This window comes from Orycteropus afer, unplaced genomic scaffold, assembly GCF_000298275.1.
Source record: "Orycteropus afer afer isolate SDZICR_OR568_19922 unplaced genomic scaffold, OryAfe1.0 scaffold00020, whole genome shotgun sequence".
Taxonomy (NCBI): Eukaryota; Metazoa; Chordata; class Mammalia; order Tubulidentata; family Orycteropodidae; genus Orycteropus; species Orycteropus afer.
This window is the reverse complement of record NW_006921607.1, coordinates 5,632,193-5,651,831: the sequence shown is the minus strand read 5'-3', so window position 1 is coordinate 5,651,831 and position 19,639 is coordinate 5,632,193. Positions and strand designations below refer to the sequence as shown.

The window sequence follows — 19,639 nt, the reverse complement described above, 5'->3', positions numbered from 1 at the left end:
CCCTGCGACTATGGTCCCAAGCCCACAGGATCAGCTACTCGGTCCCTCTGGGTAGCTGGCTGTGACCAAGTAATGACCATAACCTTGCCCCTTGTCAGCTCTACTATACACCTCATTACCAGGCTTTTTGATTACTGTAGCTGTATAGTATGTTTTAAAATCAGGAAATCTGAGTCCTCTTTGTTCTTTTCTTTCTTTCAACATTGCTTTAGCTATTTCGTGCTGCTTATTCCATATAAAGTTGAGGATTGGTGCAAAAAGGGCAGGGAGGTGGCATCTTCTGATCTCCTCTAACTTCACAAGAGGAAGACAGTCACCATCAGCCGCCCAAGGCTTACTCCTCCAAAGCCAGACATGCTGCCACCCTCTAGCCTTTTACCAATTCTGACACCAACCGTCCCTCTCCTGGCACTCACTACTTCTCTGCTGGGTTTGATAATTTGTTGCAGTGGCCACACAGAACTCATAGGCAAAACTCACAATTATGGGCTTTATTAGAGAAGTAACAGGCTGCAGTTCAGGTTCACGAATGCACTCAGGATACAGTTCTTCGATCAGGATGGTCTCCCCTCTGCTGTGTTCTCCTTAGGCACGCCTCTCAGGCCCTTGGGCTTTTGGCCTGGCCTCTGCCCTGCTTGGGCAAGTGTGTTACAAAGCTCTTTTAGCTCTGCAGATAGATACCCCTAGGTGTACCCCACTTGGTCAGCAAGTCTCCTGGCCAAGAGCACTCAGCTTTTTCGCTCCATGAGCTGGAGAGGTTGCCACTCAGTCTCCTGCCTCTTGGTTCCTCTGTGACCATCGCCCTCTGTCTGGACGTCTTTCTCTGCCATGTGTTTCACTCTGCCATGCATCTCTTTCTGCTGGGCGTCTCTGCCAAGGAGGTCCAATGCAGGAAGCTTGGCTCCAAGGATGCACTCGATTTCACCTCCAGCTCTTCTCCCTTGATGACAATGAGATCCCCCCTCTGCCTCTAGAAAGGCTCCTTTTAAGCCTGGCAACGTGACAAAGCTAACCAATCCCAACATCAGAGTTCTACACACTGTATTTACATGGTCCCACCCAGTAATCCAGTGGGAGTTACAAAGACTACAGCTAGAAAAGCCATACCAAGTAATTCACTGCACCTCAATTGTTTTTTCTATTTCTCTAAAGAAGGCTTTTGGAATTCTGATTGGGCTTGCATTAAATCTATAGGCTGCTTTGTGTAGTATTGACATTTTAACAATATTAAGTTTTCTAATCCATGAACATGGAACATTTTTCCATTTTTAAGTGATCTTTAATCTCTTTCAGCAGTGTTTTATAGTTTTCATTGTATAAGTCCTTCACATTCCCAGTTAGATTTATTCCTGGGTATTTTATTTGCTTAGGTGCTATTGTAGATGGAATTGTTTCCCTAATTGCCCTTTCAGATTTCTCATTGCTGATTTAGAGAAAGCCAGCTACTTTTTGTTTGTTGACGTTGGGTCCTACAACTTAACTGAAGTCCTCTGTTAGCTCTAGGAGTTTTCTGTGGGATTTTCTATATGTAGGAACATATCATCCACAAATGGAGATAATACTAGTTTTATTTTCCAATCTGGATTCTTTTTTATTTTGTTTTCTGGTCCTACTGCTCTGGCTAGGACTTCTAGTACAATATTGAATAGAAATGGTGAGTGGGCACCCTCGTCTTGTTCCCAATTTCAAAGAAAAAACTCTCAGTCTGTTTCCATTAAGTATAATGCTGGTTGTTGGCCTTTCATATGTGCTTTGAATCATGTTGAGGGATTGCCCTTCTATTCCAGTCTTCTTTAGGGTTTTCATTGAGTAACGGTGGTTGGATTTTATCTCATGCTTTTTCTGCATCCATAGAGATGATCATACGGTTCTTTTTTTCTGTTGGTGAGAGGTGTAATACATTGATTTATTTCCTAATGTGAACTAGCCCTGTATTCCTGGAATAAATCCCACTTGGTCATGGTATATGACTCTTTTAATATGCTGTTGGATTCTGTTGACTAGTATTTTGTTGAGATTTTTGCATCTGTTTATAAGAGATGTGGTTGTTGTTGTTGGGTGCTGTCGTGTCGTCCCTGACTCATAGCGACCCCTCCTTGGGTTTCCGAGGCAGTATCACTATGGAAGTAGATTGCCCAACCTTCCTTCCGAGGAGTGGCTGATGGGTTTGAACCACCAGCCTTCTGGTTAGCAGTCAGGTGCCTTAGGCACTATGCTATCAGAACTCCTATTTATAAGAGATACTAGCCTGTAATTTTCTTTTCCTGTGGTGTCTCTGTTTGCTTTGGGTATTAGGGTCATGTTTGCTTCATGGAATGAATTACGGAGTATTCCTTCTCTCTCTCTCTTTTGCAAGAGTTTAGACAGTATTTTCAGTTTTTCTCTAAATGTTTTGTAGAATTCCCCAGTGAAGCCATCTGGTCCAGGACTTTTTTTTGTTGGGATGTTTTTGATCACTGATTTGATCTTTTCACTTGTCCTAAGTCTGTTGAGATTTACCATTTCTTCTTGAGTCAGTTTGGGTAGGCTATGTGCTTCTAAGAATTTGTCCATTTCATCTAGGTTATCTAGTTTGTTGCTGTACAGTTGTTAATATTCAGTCATAATTCTCTTTATTTCTGTTTAGTTAGTTGTAATGTTTCCTCTTTTATTTTATTTTTGTTATTTTCATCTTTTCTTTGTCAGTATAGCTAAAGGTTTTTCACTTTTATAGATCTTTTCAATTTCAACTTTTGGTTTTATTATTTTTCTCTTTCAATTTTATTTGTTTTTGCTCTTTCTTTGTTACTTCTTTTCATTTGGTAGGTTTTGGCCTAGTTTGCTCTTCTTTTTCTTGTTCCTGGAGTTGCTGAGTCAGACGGTTAATTTGAGATCTTTTATATAGACATTTATTGTTGCAAGTTTCCCTCTGAGTACTGCCTTCCCATAAGTTTTGGTATGTTGTGCTTTCATTTTCATGTGACTGTAGAAAATTTGTGATTTTTTATTATTATTATTTTTAGTGGACACATTGGTAAATTAGTGTATTGTTTAATTTTTATATGTTTGTGTATTTTCCAGTTTTTTTTTTTTTTTTTTTGTTACTCAATTCTGCTTTACTCCATTGTGGTCAGAGAAGATACTTTGTATGATTTCAGTCTTTTCAAAGACTTATTTTGTAACCTAAAATGTGGTCTGTCCTGGAAAATGATCCATGTGCACTGGAGTAGAATGTATACTGTGCTGTTTTTGGGTGGAGTGTTCTATATATATCTGTTAAGTCTAGTTGGTTTATAGTATCATGCAGGCTTTCTGTTTCCTTAGTGAGCTTCTTTATAGATGTTCTGTTCAGTATTGAAAGTGGTATATTGAAGTCTCCAGCTATTATTATAGTACTATCTAGTTCTTCCTTCAATTGTATCAGTGTTTACTTTGTATATTTTGGTGGTATGATGTTGGGTGCATATGTATTTATGATTATTAAATGTTCTTGATTAATTGATCCTTTTATCACTGTATGATGTCCATCTTTATCTCTTTTACAGATTTTGTCTTAAAGTCTACTTTATCCAGTATTAAGATTGTGACGCCAGCTCTCTTTTGGTTGTTATTTGCATATAATATCTTTTTCCATCCTTTTACTTTCAATCTATTTGTGTCCCTGGGTTTGAAATGTATCTTGCAAACAGCCTGTAGTTAGATCATGTTTTTTTTAATCCATTCTGCTGTTCTCTGCTGTTTGATAGGAACGTTTAGTCCATTTCCATTATTTGGTTTGGTTTGATAGAGCCATTGGAAGGGCTTAAGCAGTGTGTTCTAATAAATAGGGAAGCACAGGGTGTGGGAAATGAAGAGAGATCCCTGACCCAGACTGGGAATGGGATGTATGTGCCTGTACGCACATTTGCATGTACAGGTGTGCGAGCATGTACACGTCTGTAGCTGGTGGCCGAGCTAGGACCTGTGACCAGAGCTCCTGTCCCTACTTCTTCTCCTTCCTGCAGGCTGTGGGTGAGCGTAGAGGATGCTCAGATGCACACTGTCACCATCTGGCTCACAGTACGCCCTGACATGACAGTGGCTTCTCTCAAGGACATGGTGAGTGAGGGGGCTGAAGGGAAACCCCAGGATGAAGCCTGCTCATTTTGTTCCCACCCCTCTGCACTCTGATGTTCCCTTCCCACCTACCTTCTCTTGGTGCCCCTGCTAGGTGTTCCTGGACTATGGCTTCCCACCAGCCCTGCAGAGGTGGGTGATTGGGCAGCGGCTGACAAGAGACCAGGAAACCCTGCACTCCCATGGGGTGCGGCGGGATGGCGACAGTGCTTACCTCTATCTGCTGTCAGCTTGCAACACCTCACTCAATCGCCAGGAACTGCAGCGGGAGCGGCAGTTACGGATGCTGGAAGGTGAAGTTTTGCTCCCGAGCCACACAGGACTTAGATCAGAGCCTACAGGCTGTCAGTCAGGGCCTCACGGAGAAGACTTTCTCCACAGTGAGGAAGAAAAGACATGAGACACCTTGGGAGGAGTCATTTCAGGAAACTGTTTTGAATACAGCTGGCATGGGAAAGTGGGGCTAAGTTCAGTCTTGGCTCTGGCAAGGTCAAGTTGTGTGACCTTGGTCAAGTCCCTTCCTGTTTCTGTGCCTCAGGTTTCTAACCTACAAATTGAGTATGTTGATAATAATGTTTATGTTTTTAACTTTATTTTGAAATATTTCATATTTACAGAAGAGTTGCAAAATTGTACAAAGAATTCCCATTTACCCTTCACCCAGATTCCCTAAATACTAACATTTTACTGTACTTTCTTCATCATCCTCTTTCTATATAAAATATTCTGAGAATAAATGATATGTCTGAGGTACCACTCTCCTGAATACTTCAGTGTGTATTCCCCCCCAAAAAAGTTTAATTCAAGAAATTAGCATCGATGCTAATCTATAAATCGTATTCCGTTTTACTTACTGTCTCACCAATGCCCTTAATAGCAAAAGATATGACATTCAACTCTGGTGTCTCTGGTCTCCTCCCCACATTTCCCTTGACTTCATGACATTAGCACTTTGGGGAGTACAGGTCAGGTTTTCTCTTTGTTTTTGTAGAATTTTGGAATAGCCTGGTATTTCCTTGGGAATGGATTCTGATTCAGTATTTTTGGCAGGAATACCTCCAAAGTGCCAGGGGATGTAACTCAGTGGTAGAGCACATGCTTTGGAGCTCTGGTGGCGTAGTGCCTAAGGCATCTGCCTGCTAATCAGAATAACTCCTCGGAAGGAAGACTGGGCAACCTAGTTCCGGAAACCCAAGAAGATGTTGTTATGAGTCAGATCCGACTTGTCGGCAGTGCGTTTGGTTATTTATTTATTTTTTTCACTACCTTTAAAGTGCCATTGTCCTGCTATGTGTGTCACTTCTGGAGGCACAGGAAGCTGATTTTGGGGCAGAATTTTTAAGCTCAGAGGACACAGAAGCATTCATACGTGGAGTAGAGATTCTGACCCTTAGGAACCAGGGTGCTCAGCAGGTAACTGAGCCCATCTGACAGGACGGAGAGGAGAGAAGGCAAGGAAGGTGGGGTCAGTGAGAGGTGTGGGACCCAGGGATGCAGGCCACATGGATCTATCACCCCCTTAACTTTCCTCTGCAGATCTGGGCTTTAAGGACCTCACGCTGCAGCCAAGGGGCCCCCTGGAGCCAGCTGCCCCCAAACCTGGGGCCTCCCAGGAGCCAGGGCGTGGGCAGCAGGAAGCCGCGCCCCCGCCGGTACGCTGTTTCTCCCCTCACCCACCCCGGCCCTCTTGCCAGCTCTGGCCCCCTTCCCTGCTCCATCCCTCACAGCCACTCTGCTCCCAGGTGGGCTGGCAATGCCCCGGCTGCACCTTCATCAATAAGCCCACGCGGCCGGGCTGTGAGATGTGCTGCCGGGCACGGCCTGAGGCCTACCAGGTTCCCGCTTCGTACCAACCAGACGAGGAGGAGCTTGCGCGCCTGGCCAGCGAGGAGGAGGGACTACGCCAGTACCAGCAGGTGGGTGCAGAGCTCCCTGGACAAACACTGGGAGACTGGACTGGGAGATGTAGGCCAGGAAGGGGGCACCTCACATGCCACTCCTCTTCTGTCACTTCCTTGCTCCCCGAAGACCACACCCCTGAGGATGACTCTCCACTGACTGCTACCCACTCTGCCCAGAGGTCATCCTGCCACTGACCAAGATGCCTGCAACAACACCTCTAGGGGTTATGTGCCCTACCCCCATGTGGGCTGTGGTTCCTGCTGGGCTTTGACACAAACACCCATTATGCAGACAGTGTTGCTGGACCCTGACACCCTGGTCTTGACCCTGACTACGCCCCAGCTCAGACCCTGCACCCACCACCCCTCATCCGCCTGTGACCTAGTTCCTATTCCACCAGGGCCATGATCTCATTCTGGACCCAGCCACTGTTGGCCCCACTTTCTGTCCTGCTCTTCTAGTAATTCTGCCCCCATTTGTGACATGTACACCAGTCACAACACACACACTAATTACACAAATTCCAGACCCTGAGTGTCCCCCATTCTAATCTCGTGCCCCCCACGCCCCACCTGTGTTCCTCTTGGACTCAGCTCTCGCCTGCCCCACCGTGGCCATGACTGCACTCCTGGTCCCATCTACAGCCCTTACCTCTCCACCTCCCCTTCTCACCTTGCTTCTCTCCTTAATTTTGACACTTTACTCTCAATCCTTGACCTGCATTGTCACCTCGACTTGGCTCTGCCCCTACCCCCTGGCCCCAGCCCCGACTGCCCCTGCCTGACTGGGTCCTGCCTCCCCTGTCTCAACCCAGGGCTGTAGCCCCAATCCCAGCCCGTCCCCTGCTTGGCTTCACAGTCTCCTGCCTGGCCCAGCTCAGTCTTCCCAGCCCAGGCACCCCACCTTGGGATCCCAAATTTCTCCCAGCTTTGGCCCCCCACTTCCTGGTCTGACCTAGCCCCCAGCCCCCAACCACATTCCTGGCGCTGCCCCTGGTCTCACTGGCCCCACGGCCCACCCCGTGTGCCCAGCGGAAGCAGCAGCAGCAGGAGGGGAACTACCTGCAGCACGTCCAGCTGGACCAGAGGAGCCTGGTGCTGAACACGGAGCCCACCGAGTGCCCCGTGTGCTACTCAGTGCTGGGGCCTGGCGAGGCCGTGGTGCTGCGGGAGTGTCTGCATGCCTTCTGCAGGTGCGGCCCCCAGTCCCACCCCCAGAACTGCAGCGTCTGTCCCAGCGCCCTTTAGCAAGGGCTAGAAGTGGGCGGGGCCCTGTGCGCCTGCTGCCCCGAGAAATCCACGAGGTAGGCTCTGTTCTGTTCTGCAGTTAGCAGAACGCAGAGTGCCAGGAGGCCACAAGCCCAGAGGCTCGCAGCTCCTAAGACCAGAAGCCTAGACGTAAACCCAGATGCTCTGGTTCCAGAGCCTGTACCTTTGACCACCACCCCAGCCCGCCCTGGCCATGCAGGGGCCTGTGTCCTGGCAGCCTGTGCTGACTCCCACCGCCTGGCTGGGGGGCATCCTGCCTCTCTCTGAGCCTTTGCTCGTGGTCCTTCTGTCCTGGGCTGTGAGCAGTACATGCTCCTCCGCCCAGCAGACATTGAGCAGCCCTGGGAGCAGGACCTGCTGGGCGCTGGAGATTCAGAGGCAACCAGAAAGGCCCAGGTCCTGCCTCCTGGAGACTGCATTCCAACGGGGAGGCCAGTGCTAATCAAGTAATGACTGGTATCGTTGTAAATTGCGTCAAATTCTAGGCCAGTAAAAGAAAAAGAAAAAACAACTCACTGCCGTGGAGTCAATTCGACTCATAGCGACCCCTCCTTGGGTTTCTGAGGCAGTGTCTCTACAGAACTGGGTTGCCCAGTCTTCCTTCTGAGGAGTGACTGGGGGGTTTGAACCGCCAGCCTTCTCAGTAGTCAGATGCCTTAGGCACTATGCCACCAGAGCTCCCAGGCCATAGTGGATTAGATAAAAACAGCAGGGGCCCTTCTCTGAGAGGGTGGTCAGGGAAGCCCCTGTGCCTGCGCCTTTGAGTGGACTCTGACTCATGGTGACCCCATGTATTACAAAGTAGAAAGCCCCATCTAAGCAGAGAGATGAACATGAAAGAGGGCGGGTGGAGCTCTGAGGTGGGCGTGGCCTGGCCATTTGAGGAGTGCTTGGAAGCCAGGTGAGCAGAGTAGAGGGATGGCAGGGAGGTGGTAGGAGACGAGAACAGGGGTGGGGATCACAGAGGGCCTGTCAGGCACAGTGAGGGATTCTACACTCCTCTGAGTGGATGGGAAGCCACTGGGGAGGGATGTGGCTGCTGTATTGAGAATAGACTTCAGGGGCAGAGGGGGTGCCGGCAGCCCAGTGAGGCCACTGCTGTTACTAAGTGAGGGATGGCGGCAGCCTGGGCCTGGGCAGTAGCAGTGGGGTGAAGAGATGTGGAGGCCTTGGTGATGGGTTGACAGGCAGGAAGCAGGGAGAGAAGCCCACCTGGTGGTGGCTGAGAAAGACCTGTGGGGTTAGGGATTGCCATGTGGTGGGCGAGCTTGGATGACTCTAACCCCCTATTCCAACTCTCTTCCCCAGGGAGTGCCTGCAGGGCACCATCCGCAACAGCCAGGAGGCAGAGGTCTCCTGCCCCTTCATTGACAACACCTACTCCTGCTCGGGCAAGCTGCTGGAGAGGGAGATTCGGGCGGTAAGGCCTCGGGGGGGCAGGATGTCCTGGCCCAGGGGATTGGGCCCGGAGCTGGCAGGCGGGGACTGACCGAGGAGCTGGGCTCAGGCAGCTGACACTTAGCAAGAACCTTCTCTGTGTGGGGTGCTGGGGGCCTGAGCAGTGACAGGAACTGTGGGAAGTAGGGAATAAAAGAAGCAGCCTATGAAGGAAGGGCAGTAAGAGCGGGGGACTTTGGAGTCACGCGGCCTGTGGTCTGACCTAAGTCAGATACTCGGCCTCTCTGCCTCAGTTTTCTCCTGTTGGTTTGGGTGAAAGTTAGAGTTGGTTTCTGTTTCAAGGGTTGTAAAGATTAGAGGAGAGCATTTTTGTAAAAAACTTAGACTAGTGCTGCGTGCGGTGTAAGCCATTGTATCAGCTGGGACTAAAAACCACTACACACTCAGTGGCTCCAAAAAATGGCCGTTTATTTGCTCATGATTCTGTGATCGGGCTTCTTGGGTTGGGCTTAGCTGGGTGGTTCTGCAATGGCTGGGATGACTGGGCCTCTCTCCACTTGGGTCTCATCACCAGCAGGCTGGCCAGGCCTGCTCACCTGAAGGTGCTGTGTGTTCCAAGAGCAGCAATAGGGAAGCCGGAGCTCAGGCACTTTCTCAGCCTCTGCTGCCTCACGCTTAGCGCTGTCCACCTTGCTGTTGGCCAAAGCAAGTCACATGCTCTAACCTAGATTCTGTGTGGAAGGGGACAGCCCCAGGTTGGGGAACGGCAGGCACGAACAGATGGAGCCATGACTGGCAGTCGACCACCGTGCTCGGTGTGTCTGCATGTGTGTGTTGGCTGCTGTCTCTGTTAGTGTTGTTATCGTGCTGGGGATCTTGGGCAAATCCTGTACTTTCGCTGGGCCTCCATTTCCCCATCTGTAAGGTGGACTGTTAGCTTTTTTTTTGTTAATTTTATTATGATTTGGGTAAAAGTTTACAGATAAATTCATATTCCATACAGCAGTTCATACACATTTTGTTTCATGACATTGACTGCAATTCCCCACAATGTAACAGGTCTTTTCCCTCTTTTTCCCCATAGTTACTGTTTCCCTGTGTCCTTCCCTCCCATGCACTCCTGCCCCGTGAGCTGTCTCCCTGTGCATACACTGCCCTTCTGTTCTCCACAATTGATCGGCTCCAAGGAGTGTATCTACATGATGTAAATGTTCACCCATATGCCTGTCCATTGTTTGGCTGGAAGCCACAGGAGTGAGTTGAATTCCAGACCTAAAGGGTGGCTAGGGGCCATAGTCTCAGGGGTCTCACCAGGCTCTATCAGACCAGCAAATCTGGTCTATTTTCATGTAAGGTGGACTGTTGATCTTGATTCATGATTTTTTAAAAATTTTGTTGTTGAGAATATACACAGCAAAACATACACCGGTTCAACTCCTTCTCCATGTACATTTCAGTGACATTGATTATATTCTTCAAGTTGTACCACCATTCTCATCTTGTGATTCATGATTTTTAAACTGCTGGCAGTTGGCCTTCCCAAAAGTGGGCATGGAGGCAGGGTTGGAGGTGGCTGAGGTCTAATAGGAGACCCCTCAGACACATGCACAAGACCCCCCATCTCTCCCCATCCCTTCTGCCTCCCTTGTGGCCCCTTGCTCCTCAGACTACCCACCAACTTTTCCTGGAGCTCCAGAGACTCTGAAAAGGGCTCTGTCTGAGGGGAGAAGGGGAGGCTCAAGGGGTAGGACTTAGGGGACGTCCACCCCTGTCGGCCCGAGCATTTTATCTGTCGTCTGTGGGACTTGTGAGAAGGGCAGCTCTGGAGGCTTAGAGACCTCTGTACTCCGGCCTGGAGAGGCCCTGAGAGACAGTCCTTGCGCGACCCCTGGCATCTGTACTCGGGCCTGGAGAGGCCCTGAGAGACAGTCCTTGTGCGACCCCTGGCATCCTGGGTTTTCCTGGTAGTCCACCTCTGCCGACGCTCTGCAGGGCCCACCTTTCCCTGGAAACGGGCCACTGACCCAAGCCTTAGAGAATGGCCAGCTGTGGCAGGGGGAGAGGCAGGCGTGGGCCAGCAGAGGAATGCAGGGAGGTTATTTTTACAAAGTACAGAGTAACCTACACAGAACCAGAGCATAAACCAAACCAAAACGCCCTGCCCCGCCGTCCCCGGAGATCCTCAGAACACCCTGGCCCACCGTCCCGGAGGTCCCCGGGACGCCCCGCCCCACCGTCCCCGGAAGTCCCCGGGACGCCCCGCCCCACCGTCGCGGGAGGTCCTCGGAACGCCCCGCCCCACCGTCCCCGGAGGTTCTCAGAACACCCTGCCCCACTGTCCCGGGAGATCCTCAGAACACCCTGCCCCACCGTCCTGGGAAATCCCCGGGACGCCCCACCCCACTGTCCCACGACATTCCCTGCTTGCATCTTCTCTTGTTTCCTTCATTGTCTCTGGGCAGACATGATTTTTTTTTCCTTTTAAATCACCTAAGGTATGCTTGGCACTAAATTAACTCATTGTAAGTATACAGTTGGATGTATTCTGACTAATGTGAATCACTGACCGTTACCCAATGTACATACAGAATTTAGGCAAGATTTTTTACCTCAGTGTGACCAGCATAGGTACAACAGATTTTGCTGCTTTGCTAAAAACTTTCTAAGTGATTATTACCAATGTATATGGCATAAAAGAAAACAAAAAACAAACCCATTGCCATAAAGTCGATTTTGACTCTTAGAGACCCCCCTTGGGTCTCTGAGGGGTTGTTGTTGTTGTTGTTATGTGCCGTCAAGTCAGCCCTGACTCATAGCGACCCCTCCTTGGGTTTCCGAGGCAGTATCACTACGGAAGTAGGATTGCCCAACCTTCCTTCCGAGGAGTGGCTGGTGGGTTTGAACCGCCAGCCGTTTGGGTATCTCTACTGAAATAGATTGCCCGGTCTTCCTTCCAAGGAGTGGATGGTGGGTTTGAACCGCCAGCCTTCTGGTTAGCAGGCAAATGCCTTAGGCACTAGGCCACCAGAGCTCCAGAAAAACTGGACGTGAGCAGCAACAGCTGCAAGCTGAGGATGGCATATACGGCTCATACCTGTTTATATTCTGCAAAAAGGCCTGGGGGCGCCGTCCTCTGACGTCCTCTGACTTCACAAAGGGGGGACAGGATCAGCAGCACCCCACGGCTTATTCCCATGAGGCCAGGCAGGCCACCACCCTCCAGCCTCTCTACCAACTCTGACATCAACCATCTTCCCACGGCACTCACTGCTTCTCTGCTGGGGTCAGTAATTCATTGCAGTGGCCACACAGAACTCAGACAATACTCAGAATTATGGAGCTTATTAGTGAAGTAACAGGTTCAGGAATGCTCAGGGTACAGTTCTTCGATCAGGACAGCCTCCCCTCGGCCATGCCCATGGGCACACCTCTCTTTGGCCCTTGGCCTCTCAGCCTGGCCTGTGCCCTGCCCGGGCAAGTGTTACAGAGCTCTTCCAGCTCTGCCAATAGGGGCACCCCACTCTTCCAGCAAGCCTCCTGCCCAAAGTCATTCAGCTTTCTCGTTCCATGGGCTGGCAAGCCCGCAGCTCTGTCTTGTGCCAGTCTTTCAGTTCCTGTGCTGGGCCTCTGCCGACCCTGCCAAGAAGGTCCAGCACAGGGGCCTCGGGCCCGAGGCCTTACTCCACTCCACCTCCAGCTTTCCTCTCTTGATGGCAGTGAGATTCCTTCTGCCTCTAGGAGGGCTCACTTTAAGCCTAGCAAGATGGCAAAACTAACCAATCCCCACATCCCACCCCCAAAGGGGTGCCATGTACCTTATTGCCATTACCATCGAGCTGTCCAGTCCCCTTGGTGGGCCACAGGCACCTTACATTTGCATAGTTGCAGCTAGTAATCTGGTGGGAGTCCCAAAGACCATGGGTGAAAGAGCCGTACCGGGTGACTCCCTGCACAGCATATTCCTTCTCATAACAGTTCCAGTTTCTCATTTTGTAACTGATGCTCCAAGGAACACTTGCATTGTACCTCTTCCTTCTTACGTGCTGTTTTTTCCAGACAGGCTTGTGGAAATGGACGGGCTTCCAAAGGGTCCCAAGCATTGCTTATTACTATTTTTGTCCATTATTTTTAGGTTATTAATTTTTTTTTTCCCCAACTCCCCATTCCCCCTTCCCCTGACCCGCTGGTAACAACTCATCTTCATTTGTCTTAATGGATTTACCTATTCTAGATATTCATGTAGGTGGGATTGTGGGATATTTGCCCTGTTATGTCTGACTTTTTCATTTAGCATACTCACTGCCGTCGACTCAGCTCTGACTCAGCGACCCCTCCTTGGGTTTCCGGCGTGGTATCTCTACAGAAGTAGATTGCTCAACCTTCCTTTCAAGGAGTGGCTGGTGGGTTTGAACTGCAGCCTTCTGGTTAGCAGTCAGATACCTTAGGCTCTATGCCACCAGAACTCCCATAGTGTTCTCATTGTTGATCCATGTGATGGCACATATCAGCGTATCATTTCTCTTTACAGCTCAGTACTATAGTCTTATGTACCACGTTTTGTGTTTCCATTCATCTCTTGGTGGACACTTGAGTTCTTTCCTCCTTTTGGCTATTGTGAATAATTCTGCAGTGAACATTGGTGTCCAAGTGTCTATTTGAGTCACTACTTTCACTTTTGGTTATATTCCTAGGAGTGGAATTGCTAGGTCATGTGGTATTTCTATTTAACTTTTTAAGAAACTGCCCAACTATTATCCACAGTGGCTATACCATTTTACATTCCCACAGGATTCCAATTTCTGCACATCCTCACTGGCACTTGTTATTTTCTGTTTTTGTATTTTTCTATCCTTGTGAGAGTGAAATGGTATCGCATTGTCGTTTGGATTTGCATTTCTGTAATGACTAATGTTGATGTTGAGTGTTCACTTTTTGCATAGTTATTACACATGGAGAAGGTTATGTGAAGAGCAGGCCTCGGGCTGGGTTGGGGTTTCTGAGTTGGGGCTTCCTAGAGGGTGTTTAGTGGTGAGTAGGGTCCTCTGTTGGGCTCTGAGCCCCGAGTGACGAGAGCGTGGTCTGTCGGCAGCTCCTGGCCCCCGAGGATTACCAGCGCTTTCTTGACCTCGGCATCTCCATCGCTGAGAACCGCAGTGCCCTGAGCTACCACTGCAAGACGCCTGACTGCAGAGGGTGGTGTTTCTTTGAGGATGACGTCAACGAGTTCACCTGTCCTGTGTGTTTCCATGTCAACTGCCTGGTTTGCAAGGTTAGGGGGCACCCACGCTGCCTGGTCACCCTGGTCCTGCCAGAGTGCACAGTTCTTCAGTGCTCGTTCTCCTGAGAGCAGAGCTGGGACACTGGCCTGGTGCTGGTGGTTTAGGGCTGTGTGTCGGTGAGAGAGCTGTCTCAGACCCCAAACTGAGTATAAGCCTGGCCTGAGCCCTGACTCCAGGCTGACTCCTGGCTGTGGATTGAGCCCAACCCTGGTCCTAGTCACAGACTACATCTCAGCCCCATACTGAGCCCCGACCACAGACCATGTCCCAGCGCCAGACTGAGCATTAACCCTGGCCCCACCCTGAGTCCTGATGCCGGGCCAAGCCCCAGCCCCCATCTCTTATTTGCTCTAGTCCTGATCACAGACCAAGCCTCAGCCCGTCCTGAGCTGAGCTCTGATCCTAACGCAGACTCAGCCTGCCTGATCCCTAGCCCAGGCTGGGCCCTGGCCCCCATCACTTCAGAGTTGACCAAGAGAGCCAGTAAGGAGCACACAGGCAGCCCAGAGCGCAGTCTCTGACGTGACTGAAACAGAACGGGGCTGGGGCGGGGCCTCCAGCCTTGGGGAGAGGTGGGGGAAGGGTTCGGGTGCCCATCAGTGCTTGAATACACAGGTGAATGTCACTGTCATGTGATGACCCTGCCTTCACTTCCCTGGCCCTCAAGTGCCGTCTTCTGTGAAATGGGTGTATGGTTTATAGACTGCGCGGCACTGACTATCTCGAGGCATTAGGTGCTTGTGTGGATACGTAGATGGCCGCTCTGCCCCTCCCCTCTCAGCTTCTTTACGCTTTGGGGAAGTGTCTCACCGAGCCTCATTCCCTGCAGGCCATCCATGAGCAGATGAACTGCAAGGAGTACCAGGACGACCTGGCCCTGCGGGCTCAGAACGACGTGGCCGCCCGGCAGACGACGGAGATGCTGAAGGTGAGGCAGGGCCAGGGGTTTGTGTTCTGGGGGTTGGGTCGGGGAGGGGCTGCTCAGAAGGTCCGTGGCTCGCACCTCCCTGGAGGCTCTGACGCCCCTTCTGGCTGTCACTCCCATCCGGCGCAGCTGGAACGTGGAGCAGCTGGGGGAACGTCTAGGTGGAAGGAGGGATAATGGAATGGAGGCTGGCTCAGGGACCTGTGAAGCAAAGCTTGAGAAGAGAGAGTTGACCACATTTCTGTAGGAGGAAGGGCAGGCCAGGCCGGGAGGCTGGGCCGCCCCGGTCAGTGCGTGCTTGGCCTGCCCTAGGTCATGCTGCAGCAGGGGGAGGCCATGCACTGCCCGCAGTGCCGGATCGTGGTGCAGAAGAAGGACGGCTGTGACTGGATCCGCTGCACCCTCTGCCACACCGAGATCTGCTGGGTCACCAAGGGCCCTCGCTGGGGCCCAAGGGTGAGTCGCCGGGAGCGCGTGGGAGAGTGTTCTTGGGAGCTTTGCCTTAGAGCTGTTGTTAGTCCGTCCCAGCTCATGGGACGCTGGGCGTGCAGACTGGAACGGCTCCGCTGGGCTGTTCAGAAGCGGAGTGCCAGGCCTGTCTGCCGAGGTGCTTCCAGGTGAGTTCCAGCTGCCAGTCTGTCTGCTTTTGGGCCACCTGGGCCTCCTTGGCCTAGAGGAGTTATGCCGTCGAGTCGATTCTGACTTATGGCGACCCTTGGGACAGAGTGGAAGTGCCCCACGGGGCTTCCTGGCTGGGATCTCTGTGGAGGCAGGCTGCCACATCTTTCTCCCGTGGAGTGGCTGGCTGGCAGGTTCAAAGTGATCTTTTCGTTAGAAGCTGAGCTGAACCATTGTGCCAGCAGGGGTCCTTTTTCCTAGAGTAGGAGTTGGAAAACGGTAACCCAGGGACCAAAGCCACCCTGCCACCCTGCCAGCAAGCTAAGAACATTTGTTTTTCACATTTTTAAACGGTTGAAAAATATTGAAAGAGTAGTATTTTGTGCTGGGGAAATAACATGAAATGGAAATTTCAGCGTCCAGGGTGAAAGGTTTTGGGCACACGGCTACGCTCATTCATTATGGTGCGTCTGCTGCTCTTGCCCCCACAGGCACACAGTGTGTGGCCAGCATAGCCTAAATTGATGGCCCTTTACAGAAAGCGTGCTGATTCCTGCCCTGGAGGACAGTGAGGTTCAGTCCGGAGTCAGAGCTGGTCCAGGTCCCTGGCTGAGGCACATACCAGTTGCTGCTCGCTCTCTGAGTCTTGTTTCTCCATCTGTAAAATGGGGATGAGAGCAGGCCTGTCTCAGGGTGTCAGAACCAAAGTCAGAAGTGTTAGCAGGGCGCCTGTCACGTGGTGAGCTTCCCTTAAATGGCAGCTGTCATTATGAGGGGTATTTCCCTGGAACTGGGGGCTCACTGTATGTACAGGTGGGTGCTAACAGATGGAGGCCCAGGAAGCCTCCCTCTCTCGCGCTGTGGCATGGTGACCCAGCCAGAATATGCAGAGGTTTGGCAGATCCCGTCCCTGCTCTGGGTCTAGGGGCGGGCAGCCTAAGACCATATAATTGGGGGTTCAGTGGGAGCCCAGAGGACACCTCGATGACTGTCTTTGCTAGGGAGTGAGGCTGCCTGAAGCGCCTGCAGGAGCAAAGGTCCCGAGTGGGAGAGTGGCTTGCTTTGGGGACGTGTTGGGGCAGCACAGGGGTGCTCTGTTTCTACCCCCTGACCTGTTTTCTTTTCCCCCATCCTCTAGGGCCCAGGAGACACGAGTGGGGGCTGCCGCTGCCGGGTGAATGGGATTCCTTGCCACCCCAGCTGTCAGAATTGCCACTGAGTTGGGGGTAGCCTTGTCGCCACACGACTCAGCCTGACATCTGCAGGCTGCTGTGGGGCAGAACTGGGAGTGGGACTTCGGCTATGATTTCTGGGCTTAGAGGTGCTCTGGGCTTGCCAGAGCTGGGGACCCTGTAGAAGCCAAGGCCCCTGAGCTACCCGGCGGTCTCCTTCCTCCACAGCTGCCCCAGTGCCTTTGCCCTTCCCCGAGGCTTATGGGCCGGACCTCACACCTCTTCTTTGTGGCTGCCAGCTCTGCCTGACCCCAGCCTTTGCCAGGTGGTGCCTCTGTGAGCCTCCTGCGTGGCTCTACACTCCTCCACCCTCGTCTGCTGCCCCCAGGAGCATTCAGCAGCCGCCTGCCTCCCCTTTTGGCTTTCTGGGGGTAACTCTCCTCTTCCTTTGCTGTTGAAGGCCCAAGGCCTCCCGGAGCTGCTGCTAATCCTGTGCGGAGCCAGGAGAAAGACCTGATTGGTTTAAAGCACAGCCCATCAGGGCCGGCGTCTGCATCACCCCCCTGCTGCCTGTGTAAGCTGATTAAAACGGTTTTGTAAGAAGCGGTGAGCATGGTGTCCTTAATGAGGTGAAATGGTCATAGGCTGGGACTGCACACAGGCAGGACCCCAAGTTCCCTGAGAATTGCTGCAGGAAGTTGGTATATTGGCCCCCTTCAGCAGAGTCCTTGAGTGGTGCGGTGAACAGACCTGGCTGCTGACCAACAGGTTGGAGGCTCAAGTCTGCCCAGAGGTGCCTCAGAAGAAAGGCCTGGTGAATCTGTTTCCAAAAAATCAGCCTTTGAGAACCCTGTGGGGTTCTTGCTCTGACACACGTGGGGTGCCGGGAGTCGGGGTCGGCTTAGCAGCGACTGCCTTTGGTTTTCAGTGGTACAGAGGTCTCATCCAGCCCACGAGTTTTGCACTGGACTCGGCACTCCTGTGCCCAACCCTGGGAAGGGGATGCTCTGTCAGCATTGGCCTGGACAGGTGGGGTTTGCAGCATGCCAAGAGTCTCTGAAGAGGGGGCCGCGGATCAATGTTGGCGTCACGGAGAGGGACAGGCCACGACAGTAGCTGTAGGCTGGCAGGAAAGGCTTGCTGCCCATTTTTGACCTTGGGGCATCCAGAGCCAGGGAACATGTATTTTAGGAATAAATTAAGCTTTTAACTGCTTATTTATTCAAGGTGAGGTTGTCCAACCTAATTTTAACATCTCTGGCAGGATAGCAAAATACTGGCCCAGTTGATGTGAGGACTCACTCTGCTGGTCAGGGCAATAAAGCAGGTTCTGAGATGCCCGCTGTGTGAATTTTCACTCTGCGTGCGACCCTTTCTGTTGACCTCTGACATTTTAAGGCCAACACATCTTCTGTGGCCTGTTGCAGACCAACATTACAACAGCCTGACGGCGTCTGTTCTGCTCTAGGCTGGGACACCAGACCCCAGAATATGTGGTTTTTAGGAGGGCCTGCTCTAGCCCCTGGGAGGGCATTGCCACCTGGCCTTGGATGCCAAGATGCTGAAGAGTTTATCCCGGGTGATGTGAGCACAGACCTGGAGAATGGGTGAATGGACAGTGCCTTCCAGCTCTGGCGGCATTGGCTCACGGAGCTGTTGAAGCTGGGAAAGGCCCATTGCCAGCCAGCCTCCCGGCCCCATGAGCGAGCAAGGGTCAGCAGAGTCCCTGGTTGGGAGAAAAGGGAACAAGGTGATGAGAGCTGGACTGTAGGAGCGGCTGGGACTCAGATCAGGGCAGACAGGCCCTCTTCTGCCAGGGCCTGTCTTGGCATCTCAGCCAGGGCACAAGAGACCAGCAGAGACCATTCTCGGTGCAGAGGGTGCAAACTGGTTGTGACTAATCTGCCTGATGTTTTAGGTGCCTTTTTTTTTTTTTTAAATCATGATAAATACGTAACAAGACATTTGCCATTTCAGCAGTTTTTACATTTTTAATGTTAATTGTGTCATTAATTACATTCATCTTCAATCATCATCACTATCTATTTCCCAATTTTTTATCACCTGTAACAGCAGCTGTGTCCCCTAAGCAATGGGTTGCCAGTCTTTTTACTTTGAGAGATGAATTACATTAAAATCTAGATGTCCAGCTTCTCTTGGGAAAGTAGAAGCTTGGTAATCCAGGGTCTTTGTTTCTATGTGGCAGGAATGCCCAAGTCACGCGGAGGCTGACCCGCTTCACGAGAGCATGCAGCCTCCAGTTTGTCACCCTCCAGTTTGTCACAGTCCTTGTTACCCCATTAGGCCTCACACAGAGGTTGCCTCAATGCCTTTTTTTTTTTTTTAATTGATTTGGGTGAAGATTTAGAGCAAATTCACTTTCCATACAGCAGTTCACATACACTTTGTCTCATGACATTGTCTACAATTTACCCCAATGCAACAGCTCCCCTTCCACTTCCTCCCAACAGTCACCTCTTCCTGTGTCCATCCCTCCATGCATTCCTGCCCCCTGAGCTGTCTCCCTGTGCATAAGCAGCCCTTCTTTCTCCCATGACTGTTCTCTCCAAGGAGTGTATCTACCTCAGGTAAATTGTTCAATTTATATGCCTGTCTTTTGCTTGGCTGGAAGCCACAGGTGGGGGTTCAATTCCAAACCTGACGGGCAACTAGGGGCCATAGTCTCGGTGGTTCCACCAGGCTCTATCGGACCAGCAAACCTCCGCCCCCTCCCCCTTTTTTTCTCCAAATGACTGAGTTTTGTCCACACTGTTCTCCTCTATCCAGGCTCTCCTACACAGATCCCCTTCCAAGTGGTTGACATTGATAGCCAGGCACCATCTAGTTCTGGTCTCATAGTTGTATAGGCTGCAGATTGGATGGTGTACTGCCTCAATGCCTTTGCTCTGTTCTTTCCTCATAAACATAAACAGAGAAATGAGAGATTTCTTTACCAATGGCTCTATGGGGAGGATGGAACAG

General features: G+C 51.1%; 1 protein-coding gene across 1 annotated transcript in view; it reads left to right on the top strand.

Annotated features, from left to right (window-relative positions):
• Positions 1–16,704, top strand: part of RBCK1 (RANBP2-type and C3HC4-type zinc finger containing 1) — a 23,455-nt gene extending 6,751 nt beyond the window's left edge. The window contains exons 3-12 of the mRNA XM_042783587.1: positions 3,984–4,077; positions 4,190–4,388; positions 5,632–5,747; positions 5,823–6,011; positions 7,029–7,189; positions 8,574–8,685; positions 13,753–13,932; positions 14,772–14,870; positions 15,180–15,323; positions 16,624–16,704. Of these exons, the coding sequence (XP_042639521.1) occupies positions 3,984–4,077; positions 4,190–4,388; positions 5,632–5,747; positions 5,823–6,011; positions 7,029–7,189; positions 8,574–8,685; positions 13,753–13,932; positions 14,772–14,870; positions 15,180–15,323; positions 16,624–16,704 (1,375 nt within the window). The remainder of the gene's footprint in view (positions 1–3,983; positions 4,078–4,189; positions 4,389–5,631; positions 5,748–5,822; positions 6,012–7,028; positions 7,190–8,573; positions 8,686–13,752; positions 13,933–14,771; positions 14,871–15,179; positions 15,324–16,623) is intronic.
• Positions 16,705–19,639: the final 2,935 nt, after the last annotated feature.